Source organism: Peromyscus maniculatus, chromosome 19 (assembly GCF_049852395.1).
Source record: "Peromyscus maniculatus bairdii isolate BWxNUB_F1_BW_parent chromosome 19, HU_Pman_BW_mat_3.1, whole genome shotgun sequence".
Lineage (NCBI taxonomy): Eukaryota > Metazoa > Chordata > Mammalia > Rodentia > Cricetidae > Peromyscus > Peromyscus maniculatus.
Window position 1 is genome coordinate 59593076 of NC_134870.1, and position 15465 is coordinate 59608540.

Here is a 15465-nt window from a genome sequence, read left to right on the forward strand (position 1 = left end):
ACACATCCTGACACGAGACTGGTGTCTTCAGAGGCTAATCCACACTTGTGGCAGATATCGTACAGAGTCCTGGACTTCTGCAGCAGAGTGATGTGAAGGATTTCCATTTGTTTGCAGATCCTTAATGTTAAGATAGAAGGATCCTAATCTTTTACACGGATGTCTTGGGAACTTGAGCACGTTCCTGCTGTCCGTTTAAATGTTTATTGATTATGTTGACGGCAAAAGTAGTAATCAGAGACACTATTTAATAACATTGAATGTTGACTTACAGAATTATATGAAAGGACTTCAGGGGATTAAAATGCAAACATGTCTACCTTCTAGAGTTTAGTGGAAGAAACAAACACAAATAAATATGGCCAGACAATTTAAATGCTGAAGAGGGGAAGGTAGATGGAGAGTTTAAAGGTAGATTATCAAACCAGCAAAATCTGAGAAGTACTAATACTGATTACTATTGAGTGTTCAGTAGTATCTGATGCTGCTCTAAACGTGTCATCTGTTGTAATTCACGTAATCTCCACAAACATAGGAGTTGACTATTTATTATGGCATCACAGGAGATGCAGTTTAAGGCTTGGGCTAAGTGACAGAACTAACCTGCTTGACTGAGTTCCCATTCTCTTAATCATAACCTCATAGAAGTCCTTACTGTGAGCAAGACTTTCAGAAATTGAGTTTCAGATTGTGTATCTGAAATCCGATTCTAGCGTTCTTAGTGGTGTTAAATGGCTAAGAAGATTTTTGTTTTGAAATATACTTAGGTGATTCTATATCTACTCCAAAACCACTCAAATAATAGACCTCAGAGAATGAATGATGTTTTTCTTTCTCAATGCTGCTTGAGAACATTTTCCCTGATGAGATGAGTAACTAAACTCTGACTTCTCTTATTTCTTCTTTAGGTATCTACTTGGTTTTTGCCTTTGAGAAACAGCAGTAAGCACTTAGTTGCCTCAGAACAGCACTCCATCCCTACAGATGGAGCAAACCATCTCAGATACATGTGACAGCTGTTTGTTTATTTGAATAGTAAGTTCTAAATGTGGAGGATGCTGCCAGAAAGTCCATTGTGTAATTGACATTTACTGCTGTGACAGGTTAGCAGTGTGTGTGTGTTTGTGTGCGCGCGCATGTATATAAGAATGCTTCATCTTTAAGACCTATTTTTAAGTGATATTCTAAGAATTGTTTCCCTCTACTTCGAAAACGATAACAGAGCACTTCAGAGCAGCTGACCTCTCCACAGTGCTGTGATTTGCTGAGTGTGTTTACAGAGTTGAATTTACAGCAGCTGTAGAATTGGCAAAGGAGTGCTAGTTCGCCACCGTGCACTCGAGGTTTTGTTACAGTGTTTTTCCAGATGTGTTCTATACATTTGAATGTAAGTCTTCACTATATATTGCTAAAGTTATAAGATTAAAATTGGATTTAACCTGGCTAGATTTTGTGTTTCAATAAAGTAACTATTTGCTAATACCATGAAATTCTGAGAATCTATAGAAAATTTTAGATGGCAGCATAGAGAAATTGTGGAATGGTTTGGTATTCTGTTAAGAATTTCCTACCATAGCAATTAATATATCCAACTATTGAGATTTAATTGAGGTACTTTGAACTTTCTTCATTGGACAATGATTCCATGGTTCACTTTTCCTAAGCTTTTGTGAAAATGCCATGTCATAATCCTGTTCCATATTTTCTTCACATGTATATATGCAAGCGCAACAGGAGTAGCGCAGTAAGGGAAACAGGTAGACTGGAGATGGATCCTCACCACTAAGAGATCCCAGTTACTAATGCTGTTTCCTTCCCAGCCCATGTTCTTTTCTTCCAGCGTTGATACTTGACACAGCAGAACCCACTGTCTAATCGTCATTAAAACATGCATTTGTTGAGGCATTAATGGTATAGAGGTTGGCATGGCTGCCTTCCAAATATTTATTTGCTCTCTCACAATCATTAAAATTGTCATTAAGTTGTGAGTTATAGAATTGACTTCTAGAACTGATGCCTGTGTGACCTGCTGTCTTACATTTAAGAAACTTGACAGCATTTAGATGCATCAAAAAACTTGAGAGCAAATACAATTATATATTCTTTTAAAATTCATTTATTTAAAGGACAATTTACAAAGATCCTGCTTTCTGTAACACTCTATAGTACTTGCTTTAAAAGTAGGCTCGGGGCTGGAGAGATGGCTCAGCAGTTAAGAGTGCTGGCTGCTCTTACAGAAGACCCAGATTCAGTTGCCAGCACCCACATGGTAGCTTATAACTGTCTCTGACTCCAGTTTCTGGGGATCTGACACCATCTTTTGGTCTCCATGGGCACCAGGCATGCACATAGTGTGTGTGTGTATGTGTGTGTGTGTGTAGATATATACACACATATATATACACATACATGCAGGCAGAACACTCATGCATACAAAATAAAAATAATTATTTAAAAAATTGAAAGCATAATCAGTTTATACATTGTCACTGCTCATAGTATTAGAGAGTAGCTTTAGTGCAGGGTTTGGGGTGTGGGGATGAAAGTTGTTGCTCTTAGAAATTTAGGCTCATTTTATTTCTGGGGAAGGTACTAAGTATTTGAATGGTTTGGCAGGTAGGGAAAGCTTTGTCACAATTCATGATCTCAGTTAATAGATAATGCATCAATTTTTAGTCTTTCTGTCCTTTCCATTCCATTCCATGGGTTGTTTTTAGGAGAGAAGAATTCCTCAAAGGGTGGAGTAATTGATGGCTGTCCAATCAACAAGAAGAGAAATGTGGAGTTCCTAGGCCCTTTGCTGAGGAGTCATAAGGAACTGGACTGGGTCTGAGATGGGCTGTAGTTATTACACCTACTGTCATAGGCATAGGAGAGTTCCCATGAGGCCACCCTGCAGGAAACAGGTCAAGCAGCTGCCTTTTTCCTTTTGTGTTCTTATCTGTTCAGCTTCCACCCCTACACTACTTGCTGAAGTTAAATGACTCAAGATGAATTCTTGAGGACGAGAATGGGAAGGTGGCCTTTTCCACTGTATCAACAGATGAGGCTTTTTCCAGCATACTGGAGTCTACATGTTTAATTTTGTCAGGACTTGTAGTGTCTGATGAGAAAGTCGTGGCTTCATTACAGGATCCAGGAAGAGTCCCTTGTTTTGGTTCAGTGATAAGAATGGTTCTGAGGAGCTGTTCAGACACTCCCAGGCCTGCCACACAGGGTATCCTCCAAGGTTGAGTTCAAAATGAAGATCAGGGGCTGGAAACATGGCTCAGAGGCTAAGAATGCTTGCTACTCTTTCAGAGGACTGGAGTTTGGTTCCTAGCACACACATCAGGTGGTTCACAACTGCTTGTAATTCCAGCTGCAGGGACTTCAACACTCTATTCTGGGTTCTGCTGGCACCTGCACACATGCACAAGCATGCAGACACATAAATAAAAATAAATCTGTAGAAATGAAGACCACGTGGGCCATTTGTGAGAATGACACAACTTGAACTGGAGATAGTTGGCTCGGGGACAAATCTGCATTGTAGTAGGACCTAAAAAGCTGACATGGAATTATTTGGGTCTAGAATTTACTCAGGGAAACACTCCAGTGTATACAGTGTTGATGGAGAGAAAGTGAGGAGTTGTTGGTCCCTGCCAGTCCTTCTGGTGGCCTAACGTACAGAGAGCCGCAGGCCTGCTGGAGCTGACTCATACACCTTACAGACTGACTCTCCTCAGTATGAGAAGGCTCTGACTGAGCAGTCCCTTAAGAGTGATGGGCCTGTGTGGTGACTGAATGGCAGAGGGAGGATACAGATTTTCTCAAGACCACAGCAACATAACACTCCCATCCTGTGGTGAGTCTACACTCCTGCCCTCACATACTTCCAAGAATGGAACACGGGAGTCCTGCGGCCTGAGCTGTTAGTTCTTGAGGCACCTTAACTTAGGTGCTCCAGTCAATAGGGTGTCCTGGTAGGAAACAGAGATAGATATCCTCTTCATGGTATGGAGACCTGGTCCTTGAACCAGCCTTGTGGGATCTGGTTATGCACTACGGGTGATGGTGTTTCCCCAACCTTACTCTGGATGTATCAGTGCAAGATACAGAAATGCTGCTTTAGTAGGAGTTAAGTAGGCAGGCCTAATTTTATGGATTTGCTGGTTTAAACTCTATTGAAGTATTGTATCTATACAGGCAGTTGGATTCCTCACAGACAGAACATACATGAATTCATAAGCCAGAAGCTGGAGACTCCCTTCTACTCAACTGTCCCCATCCAGTTCTAAGCAAAAATCCAGTTTCATCTGGCTTGGAATATTACATGAATGAAATTAAAAATACATTCTTTGGCTTTCATTTGTCAGTGTTCATGAGATTCTTATTCTCAACAGTTGTAAATTGTTCTCATGATTGTACAGTATTCCATTGTGTGAATAAACAACATTATCCAATGGTATTTTGGTTCATTTCTAGCTTGGGAACTGTACTACCACAGTTATTTAGCAAATGAGTTTTTGTGCACATAGCTATATATTTCCTACTAGGAATAAGATTGCAGGACCATAGTACATGCACCATATATTTATTGACAGCCACCCAGAAGCTTTCCAGAGTTTCCTACATTCTTGATAACATCAGCTATAATTTGAATGAGAATGGAGGCTCAAATATAGATTTGAATACTTAGACTGTAGTTAGTGGAACTGTTTGGAAAGAGTTAAAGGTGTGGTCTTGGAGGAGGTGTGTCACTAAGGAAAACACCCAAATGAATAGAGGTAATGAGGTGTTGCAAGAGACACCAGTGAAGTCCAGAGGGTTGTAAGGACACACTTCAAAACTCAGATTCTACTAAGTTGGAAAAGCTAAAAGAATGAATTTCTTAATGCATCTGACCTACCAAAGTTAAACCAAGAAGAGATTTAGAAAAATGACATTGAAATGTCATTTTAAAACCTCCCATCCAAAACAAACAAGCAAAGAAATCCAAGCCCAGATGGATTTCCCACAGGACTTCACTGGATATTCAAAGAACTCACACCGATGTTTGTCGAACTAGTCCGTAAGACAAAACAGGAATGATACCTCCAAATTCTTTTTATGAATCCAGAATGACACAGATGCCTAAACTAGATGAGCACACATACAGAAGAAGAAAATTCTAGAACAAGCTAACTCCTTCATGAACATAGATGCAAAAATTCTCAATAGAAGATGTGTGAACCAAATTTTAGAACACATCCAAAAGATCGGCTACCGTGATAAATGAGCTTCATCCCAGAGTTTACTGTGAGCGAGCCACCCCAATTAGATGTTTCCTTTATAAGAGTTGCCATGGTCATGGTGTCTTTTCACAGCAGTAGAAAACCCAACTAGGACGGATCTCAACGTAAGACTTGATAACTTGAATCTGTTAGAGGGAAAGGAGGGAATATGGGCGTGTACATAGGACTATAGCAGGAATTAAGACCTAACAGTTGACAAATGAGACCTTAGGAGACTGAAAGACTTCTGTACAGTAACCTATCAACTGAGTGAAGAGGCAGCTTACAGAATGGGGGAAAAATAAACAAGCTCCAATTTGACAGAGGGGCAATATCTATACAATGAACTAAAAAAACTAAACACTAAGAAAACAGACAACTCTTTTCTCAGAAGAAATACGAGTGGTTAAGAATTTCTTAAAATAGCTGTGAGGTGGTGGCGCACACCTTTAATCCCAGCACTTGAGAGGCAGAGGCAGGCGGATCTCTGAGTTTGAGGCCAGCCTGGTCTCCAAAGTGAGTTCCAGGAAAGGCGCAAAGCTACACAGAGAAACCCTGTCTCGAAAAACCAAGAATTTCTAAAAATAATCAACATCCTTAGCTGTCACAAAAGTGAAAATTAAGACTACCTTGAGATTTTATCTTACCCCAGCCGGAATTGACTAATATTAAAATCAAATCCACAGATGACACCAAGTGCTGGTGTGGATATGAGGTAAGGGGAATACTTATTCACTGTTGGGAGTGAAAGCTGCTGCAGCCACTGTGGAAATCAGTATGGGTGTCTCCCCAACACTAGAAGTAGATCTATTATGTGACCCAATAGTACTCCTGGGTATATACCTGACTATAGAGAGATGTTTACTCATCACTGGTGCTGTTCTATTTACAATAGCCAGGAAATGAGCATATCCCAGATGTCCATCAACTAGTGCATGGATAATGAAAATGTGATATATATGTACAATGGAATTTTATTCAGCTTTAATGAAAAATGAAACAAAATGTGCAGGTAAATGGATGGAGCTGGAAACAATCATTCTGAGTGAGGTAATTCAGGTCCAGAAAGACAAATACTGCATGTACTTTTTCATATGTGGATCTAGCTTCTTTAGATGTGTGTGCTTAGATCAGAGTGGCTGTGTAAGTCAGGAAGCTAGAGTATGGGATTCAAGAGAAAGAGACGGTAGAACACAGGTAACATAAAGAAGGAAAGGAATAATGAGGCAGAAAATGTTAGTGGGGTGAGGGGTGGAAGGGCAGGATCGAGGAGCGAGTACAACCAGGAATGCCTAACTGTAAAGTCCTTTGAGAAAAGCCACACGGGAACCAACTATTGTATAAACTTCTTAAATATACACACACATGTATAAAAGTTTAGATGGGGTTACCATATATAGGGGGGTAATGCTCCCATATGCCATAGGCTATCATACAAAAAGCCCAGTGACAGGTTTGTACTGCCTTTTTTCTACTTGTTGGTCAGTGGAGTCTCACAGAACGCCCTTCCTCCCCCCCCCCCAAAAAAAAAACCTTTAAAAGTCATTGCCATGGCTTTAGTTGTCTGTAGAACTTGGTGATAAGACCATCATATTTCCATCATGTGGAAGACATCACATACTCAAGTAATAGAATATGGAGAAAGCAAGCCAGTGTCCACCTGGAAGCTTCATCTATATTGGCTAGCTCTCGTAGGGTAGTGGGTGCGGTGCACCACTCCTGGGGGAGAAAAGCAGTCAACGTTCTTACCCCACTGAGAGGCCTGCAAACTATGGTAACAACCAGCTTGGCAAGATAGGCCCATTGGTACCATAGTGGCATAGATGTGACAAGGTAGGCAACTACTTTCTGATTGCATATAGAGCCTGCTCCACAAGACAACTCATGCCTGTGTCAAGAACCCATAGCTGAGTAGGTGATGGGCCTACTATGACTGACTGCTAGTATTCTAAATGGATAAGTTTCAAACTGTCCTCTAAATACTTATCACTAAATACAGGGATGGGTCACTGTATAAATCAATGTGTAATATATAAATGGACTGAAAGACAAATCACTTAATTATCTTAATAGATGCAGAAAAGACTTTTGACAAAAACCCTACATCTTCGTAGTAAAATGTCTGAAGATACTAAGAATATGAGGAAACTACCTCAACATAATAAAAGCTATATACAACAAATTTACGGTCAGCATTATATTAAGCAGAAACCTTAAGGAATTTCCACGAAAACCAAGAGGAGTAAGTAACTGCTTTTCTCCACACTTATTCCATATACTTGAGACTTCAATGAGACCAGTAAGATAAACACATAAAAAAAGATACAGATAAAAAGGAAGAAATAAAATTATCTTGACCCTAAAGAATTTGGATAAGAAAAAAACACAGCAAAGTGGCAGGATGCAAGTTTACACATCACAACCAGCAGCCTACCTGTATGTCAGTAACAAACATACCATAAAGAAAGCTGGGAAACAATCCCATTTGCAACAGACAAAACAAAACAAAAACTTGAAATATACCTAAACAAGGAAGTAAAAGACCTGTGTAATGAAACATTTAAAACTGAAGAAAAAAGCTGAAGATGCTAGAAGATGGAAGGACCTTCATGCTCACAGATCAGCATTTTGTGAAAATAGCTATAATATCAAAATCATTGTACAGATTCATTGCAATTTTCATAAAATTTTCAGTAATGTGCTTCACAGAAATTAAGAAAAAATTCGTATGTAAGTACAGAGATCCTAGATAAAGCAATCTTGAGCAAAAAAGAACAATTCTGGAAGTATCATCATGCCTGGTTTCAAGTTATAATAGAGTTTAAACTCAGCAGCAACTTGAAGGAACCAGTCCTGGTGGCTGTGAAATGTTCCTCACAGAGACCGTGGTGTGCCAAAGCACGGAGCTCCTCAGCTGGGCTGCCAGCTGTCAGATCCCATCAGTGCTTCCCAGAGCTGGAAACGGGGTTTTGCTGTATAACCTCAGTTTGGGCCGCCTGCCCTCCCTCTACCCATCTCCCTCCCTCCCTCCCTCCCTCCCTCCCTCCCTCCCTCCCTCCCTCCCTCCCTCCCTCCCTCCCTCCTCCTCCTCCTCCTCCTCCTCCTCCTCCTCCTCCTCCTCCTCCTCCTTCTCTCTCTCTCTCTCTCTCTCTCTCTCTCTCTCTCTCTCTCTCTCTCTCTCTCTCTCTCTCTCTCTCCTCTCTCTCTCTCTCTCCTCTCTCTCTCTCTCTCCTCTCTCCTCTCCTCTCCTCCCCTCCCCTCCCCTCCCCTCCCCTCCCCTCCCCTCCCCTCCCCTCCCCCCCCCCCTCTCTCTCTCTCTCTCTCTCTCTCTCTCTCTCTCTCTCTCTCTCTCTCTGTAGCCAAGTCTCACCAGAGCTTTCCAAAGAACGAGTAGCAGGCACACCAGCTCTGACTTTTCCAAAGAACGAGTAGCAGGCACACCAGTGAACCACTTTGTCCCAGAAAGACAAAGAACAGGGCGGATCAGGTCATTTGAGCCGGGCAGTATTTAATCAGTGAGTTAGAGGAAGAGAGGGGAAGAGGTAAAGAGAATCATTAGCTGGAAAATTCATCTGTGTGCACCTAAGGGGGAAAAAAAAAGATTTGTCACAGAGCTAAGAGTTATTAAGGTGGACCACTAGGTGGCATTGCAAACACGACTCCTAGACTGCTTGCCGGTGGCAGCAAGTAGCTGGAGACCTGAACTCAGTAGGTCAGAGAGGCGGCGATCTGGGCGGGAGTAGACTGTTTAAAGGCAGAATGGTGAGGTGCTAGGTCAGGTTGGGAGGCGACTGCGCGCTGGTGATGGCCCTGCTCTCTTGCTGAGGTCCGCTTTGGTGGAGATCAGGTGCTCTCGCAGAGTGAGGCGTCAGTGAGGGCGCCTGGCCCGGATGCGAGACCAAAGCCGGGGAAACAGACACAACTCTATAATTTCCCAGAAACCGCCTGGAAACAGTGAGAAATCATGCCTACCTTTGCATGGAGGAGAACAGAATGGGTGAGCCAGCTTGTGCAGGGAGATTTTAAACAGCTGGGTATGATGTTTAAAGCAACAGTGGAATGGGTCCATACCTTTGAGGTGTAAATGTTTTGCAAATGATTACAATCCAATAGCTTTACCTCATTGCTAATACAACAGCTCTCTGAGTGTGTCTTGTTCTAACATTTCATAGGCATTTCTTCATACTGTGCTCATGTGGGACATATAAATTAGCAGTCAGACTCAATGAAATTCAGATTCTTTTTTTTAGAATTTAAGGAAAATATTTATTGAGGGGAAAGTACTGTTGTTTTTCTCTATTTAACATACTGTCAAGTAAGCTTATGTATTGGAGGCAGTAACTGCGTTTATTCTCAAGCTAAGCAAGCACTTTGCTGCAGTCTGTTACAACCCTGGAGAGTATGCAGTGAGGATTTGTGGAGAGCTCTGGCTAGTGAGAAGACAGATCCACCTGCCTTTCTCCAGGGAATGTTGGTCTGTGTGGTCTTCAGAAATCTGGGCTCCCTTAAGCAAAATACGATGCAATAGCCCCAGTCATGTGAAAATCTGGAGACTGGCTGGGACTTTTATGGAGTTTTGATAGGGTTCAGGGGACGCTCTGAAAGTGGACTTAGGGGCCAGGAAATCAGACATGGAAAGAGAAGCTGTGCTTGGCATAAAGATGATGGAAGCTATTCCTGTAACTCGGGAATGACAGAATATGAGTAAATGAAAGCAGAGGCCTGCGAGAACATTATGTCTGTGTGTTACAGGGATGGAATTCCAGGCTCCAGGAACACCGGTCAGGATGAGGTGAACCAGGGTCCAGCTTCCAGTATGTTGTATCTATCCACCCATCCTCTTCTGTGTACTTGTTCTTGACATGCTAGCGTGGTCTGTGTTGTATACTCTTACGCTCTTGAGATCATAATAACACAGCAACAAACACATCTGTCTTAACAGTACATTTGATGCTAAGAAGTGGAGCCGTTTTCTTCCAGCCATGAGCTCCTCGTTTCAACTGCATTTCTTGAATCTTACTCCGAATGCCACAGAGGACAATTCAGGACCAAATGCCAAGAACATGTCTTCAGCCTGTGCGGACATGGGCATCGCTGTGGAGGTGTTCCTGACTCTGGGTCTTGTCAGCCTCTTAGAGAACATCCTGGTCATTGGGGCCATAGTGAAAAACAAAAACCTGCACTCACCCATGTACTTCTTTGTGGGAAGTTTAGCAGTCGCTGACATGCTGGTGAGCATGTCAAATGCCTGGGAGACCATCACCATATACTTGATAAATAATAAACATCTGGTGATAGCAGACACCTTTGTGCGTCACATCGACAATGTGTTTGACTCCATGATCTGCATTTCTGTTGTGGCCTCCATGTGCAGTTTGTTGGCCATTGCAGTGGACAGGTACGTCACCATCTTCTATGCCTTGCGCTACCACCACATCATGACAGCGAGGCGCTCGGGGGTGATCATTGCGTGCATATGGACTTTTTGCATAAGCTGTGGCATTGTTTTCATCGTTTACTATGAATCCAAGTATGTCATCATTTGCCTCATCTCCATGTTCTTCACCATGCTGTTCTTCATGGTGTCTCTCTATATACACATGTTCCTTCTGGCACGGAACCACGTCAAGCGCATAGCAGCTTCCCCCAGATATAGTTCTGTGAGGCAAAGGACCAGCATGAAGGGTGCTATTACCCTCACCATGCTACTGGGGGTTTTCATTGTGTGCTGGTCTCCCTTCTTCCTTCACCTCATCTTAATGATTTCCTGCCCCCAGAACATCTATTGTTCTTGCTTTATGTCTTACTTCAACATGTACCTTATCCTCATCATGTGCAATTCTGTGATTGATCCTCTGATCTATGCCTTCCGCAGCCAAGAGATGCGGAGGACCTTTAAAGAGATCATTTGTTGTCATGGCTTCAGACTAATTAGTAGGCTCTTTGGCAGGTATTAAACACGTTCTCCTCTCTGTGGCTCTCATCTCTCAGTCAATTAGGTTCAGCCAGAGGATAAGCAAGGTCTCTAGGGATCTCAAATGTATTCTCCTTTATCTCTTCTGCTGTTCAAACTTTTTTGAAAACTTGTGTTCATTGTGTATCAAAACTATGCACATGTGGATTGTCTCCATCGTGGGAATGGTCTGTGACACGTATCTTTTAACATCTTACTCTTTCTCTACTTCCCATTCCATTTCTAGGAGGCTTTACCATCCTCTACCTGGCCTGATGAGTGACCTTATGAGATGTATAATATCCTGGGTGAACTGTTATCGAAAGAAACACTGTGGAGGTCTATGACACCAGGAGTGGCTATTTTGTTTTGTTTTTCTCTGCATTCTTTTCAGGAATAGAGAGGCATCCAGATCTTTTCCATTTGAAACTTCTGTTTTACTTGCTACAGGTTTCCATACAGCTCTCCTATCCTATGCTTCTCATTTGTAGCTTATATTTAGAATTGTCTGAGGATCAACCTTAACTCCCTATTTTTCCATCCATCATAGTTTTGGGCTTATTCAGACATAAAATTCTGTGCTACAAATCTTGCTTCTTGTTTTGTGAAAAATCTCCACGACTCTTTCCCCCTGTCTTATTTTGACTCAACTCAGCATTGTCAAGAAATGGTTTGGGGTCACATCAGGCACACTCCCACCCTTCCTCCACGTAGCACATGCCCGTGGTCACCCTAGACTGGCTCTCTCCCACACTGTCTTTCAGCATCTCTTGGTGTCTGAAGCTTGTCACTCTATGCTCTGCACTATTTTAACCTGACTTGAGCAGTCATCAAAGGCCCATTCTACAGCAAAGAAACACCAAGTTCTCCAGTCTGGCATGGAGGAAAGGAACGCAAGCTCGGGTACTAACTGCCATTCCTTAATTTCACTCCAGGCTCCACATCTGTGCTGACCTCCCAGGATGGCCCAAAGAACTACCCGAAAAAAAAAAAAGGGGGGGGAGAACTTCTTGTAAAATTCAAAAAACACAGCCGGGCGGTGGTGGCGCACGCCTTTAATCCCAGCACTTGGGAGGCAGAGGCAGGCGGATCTCTGAGTTCGAGGCCAGCCTGGGCTACCAAGTGAGTCCCAGGAAAGGCGCAAAGCTACACAGAGAAACCCTGTCTCGAAAAACCCAAAAAAAAAAAAAAAAAAAAAAATTCAAAAAACACATAGGATTCTCTTTTCACATAAAAGAACTGACCCACATGGGCTACCACAGACAGACATGAAGGGAGGATTCAGGTGCTGGTGACCAGGGCAGTGTTTGGACACCCAGACATGCTTTGCTCAACTGAGCCAGTGGCCCGCTGGGTCCCAGTGTTCTCATTGGAAGGGAAGGGTATGAGATTCGAGAGCTCACAGGCTCCATTTTGCAGTAGTATCTTGGTTTTAGTATTTTCTCTTTCACTGGACACCTGGCACCTAGACTGTTTCCAAATGAAAGAAAAAATGTAAATAAAGCAATGGGTAGTGAGGTCATCCCTCAAGGAGCTACTGGTGTAAGAGAGACCCTTTCTACAGAAGATTTTAAAGGCAGAAGAACTTTCAAGTGTAGTTACATAAACAGCTTGTGGGCATGGCCCCCTACCCCTCTAGGAGCTCAGTATAGAAAAAAATGTGCTGGTATTCACAGCAAAGTGCATGAGATGTCCAAATCTTTACAAAATGGCAAATTAACAAGTTGTGTGCAACTGATTTGAAAAGAGCATCTATCCTTTCAAAATGTTTCCTGTTCATTTGTATTTGCTGAAAATTCAGACACATCTATGAATAGGAAGTAAACGTTCTCATTATAACCATTAGAGAAAACAGAGGCCATTGTCATCATGGATGTCACAGAGATATGGGTTGTATGCAGGCTTCCTCTCATCTGTACAGAGCAAGTAGCAAGTACTTGTAACTGCTTGTAATTTCCATGTTGAATCTTCTGCCTGTCACACTTGAGTATTAAACAAAGTGACTAGAGTTGCAGTCATAGAATAAGACATTGATCGTTGTGGTTACACTGTTCATCTGGACACTCAACTCTCAGTAGGCTAATTCTGGGCTCTGGGTGCTAAATGGCTTACTACAAATCCTAACCTTATATAAGGTATCTAAGAATGTATTCAACTGCATTTTAAACTCTATGTAAACAAAATAGCCCTTGTGTTCAAATGTGGTCACTTTTGGGAAAATATATGCATGTAGTAACTTGTTAAATTTTTGCAAATAAGCCGACCTCTGGCACTCAAATTGAAGTCCCCTTAACAGAAAAAAAAATATACATACGTGTCAAACATGTACCATTGTAAACTTTCTGATTCTGTGGGAAATATATTTGCATGAAGTCCCCTTAACAGAAAAAGAATACACCTACATGTCAAACATGTACCACTGTATGTTAACTTTATGTTTCTAAGAGAAATTTGTTTGCTGTAAAATAGGTGTTCAAAACTTGTTAGTAAAGTAAAAGGATGAATCAATTAAAATATACTATTAAATATGTAAATTATAATTAATAGAATAAATGTACTAAATTATACATTTGAATTGGTCATTTAGATATATGATATTTGGAGGTTTTTTAATCTTTCTGGAAACTTTCTAGTAGGTATTAAAAAATGAGAATGTACATACATTGGTGAATTTTACTTGAAAGTATTTATTATCTATTGTATTGACATTCAAAATTATATTAATCTTACAAATAAAATAAAATAAAATTTATACTTGACTATATATTGTTGAAAATATGCCTTAGTATATAACTATTCTGGGGCTCTCACTTATTATGAGCTCAGTATGGGGCTGGAAGTACTGGCTGTCAGAGAAGATCTGCCACCCAAGAGCCAATGACATGAATTGTGTCAGGACAAGGTATGTGAATACATGCACACAACTCAAGATACTTTCTATAGTTAAATGTAAAGTGGTAAGACATATATGTTATATGAAATGACACCTCGACACCTCTAATGGCACATCTCCCTGGTGGATGTAGAGGCGAGTAGGTGAGCTTTGAGGTAGGTGAGTAACTGAGAAATATTCCAGGTTGCCTTTAAATCCACGAAAGGACAAAGACAGGGCAATTCTCCTGCTGTAGCCTCTTGAGTCCTCAGATTATAGGAGTGTGATGGCACACCCATCTGGGATTTTGCATTTTTCAACAAGTTACCAAATACTGTAGGTCCAAGATCCCGCTTTAAGAAACTCTGGTTCCCAAGTCTCAGCAAAATCACATGACAACAGCTTATTGCTTGTTTTTCTACCTTGCTCTATGCTCAAAACAAATTAGCAGAGACTCTTACAGCTTCTCAGGGACCAGACTGTTTAAGGTCTAACACATGTGACTTTCTGACTCACACATGTGAGTTTCTTTTCGTACTCAATTTCACTTGGAATGTCTAAGTGGGCCAGGAAAATCCTGTGTGCCTGAACATTCACTATTCATGAACAGTGCCTTTGGTATGCTCGGCATGGTGCCAAGTGTGTGACCAGCACTGTCGTATTTTTAAGAAGCATATAGGCCAAGAATAATGACCATGGTTATGTGTATGAAAAGGATACATTGTATAGTTAATAAGTTCACATAGCACGACCGCACATACCTGGAATGAGGGGTTTGATGCCCCCCTGCACTGGACTGAGCACTGGAGCAGGTACCGCAGTTCCAGGGTGTAGAGATGAGTTTGGGAAAGCTCCTAAGCAATCAAGATGTTTGGTTCTTTCCTCCTTTCTCATTAGGAATTACTGTCATGTATAAAAGAGGACATCTTAAGTCTAATAAAGTCAAGAGAGATGAATCTATCGGCCTGCAGAAATTCTTGAAGAATGGATGGACTTTTAACAGAGAAAAGGGGAACATAGGGTGGAAAGGCCATCTGATTCCAGCCAAAGTGAGAGGGCAAGAACACTAAATTGTGCCAGAAATCTGAGTCAAGATCTGTGGTCTTTCAAAGACAAAGAGAGTGATGTATTTTATGTCAACTCAAAACAGGGTAGAGTCATCTGAGAGGAGGGAACCTCAATTGAGAAAATGCCTCCACAAGACTGGGCTATCGGCAAGCCACGTGAGCAAGTCAGTAAGCAGCACTTTTCCATAGCCTCTGAATCAGCTCCTGCCTCCAGGTTCCTGCCCTACTTGAGTTCCTGTTTTGACTTCCTCCAGCGATGAACTGTGCTGTGGAAGTGTAAGCCAAATAAACCCTTTCCTCCCACATTGCCTTGGTCAT

General features: G+C 41.7%; 2 protein-coding genes across 6 annotated transcripts in view; both read left to right on the top strand.

Annotated features, from left to right (window-relative positions):
• The window catches only part of Rnmt (RNA guanine-7 methyltransferase), a 28206-nt gene extending 23756 nt beyond the window's left edge, over positions 1 to 4450 (top strand). For all 5 annotated transcript variants that reach the window (XM_076555408.1, XM_076555409.1, XM_076555411.1 and 2 more), the window contains one exon: positions 909 to 4450. In XM_076555408.1, the coding sequence (XP_076411523.1) occupies positions 909 to 946 (38 nt within the window). In that variant the 3' untranslated portion in view covers positions 947 to 4450. The remainder of the gene's footprint in view (positions 1 to 908) is intronic.
• A 149-nt stretch (positions 4451 to 4599) lies between these two features.
• On the top strand, positions 4600 to 14860 carry Mc5r (melanocortin 5 receptor). The gene is made up of 3 exons (XM_076555413.1): positions 4600 to 7497; positions 9082 to 9252; positions 10198 to 14860. The coding sequence occupies exons 2-3, from the start codon at positions 9146 to 9148 to the stop codon at positions 11210 to 11212; spliced, it is 1122 nt and encodes a 373-aa protein (XP_076411528.1). The 5' UTR covers positions 4600 to 7497; positions 9082 to 9145; the 3' UTR covers positions 11213 to 14860.
• The last annotated feature ends 605 nt before the right edge of the window (positions 14861 to 15465 follow it).

What these genes read in the sequence shown, in the direction of transcription:
- Mc5r (XM_076555413.1), top strand. Translation starts at nt 9,146, where the DNA reads ATGCGAGACCAAAGCCGGGGAAACAGACACAACTCTATAATTTCCCAG. An exon ending in CATGGAGGAGAACAGAATGG is followed by an intron (nt 9,253 to 10,197) that starts GTGAGCCAGCTT and finishes CTGTCTTAACAG; the next exon opens with TACATTTGATGCTAAGAAGT.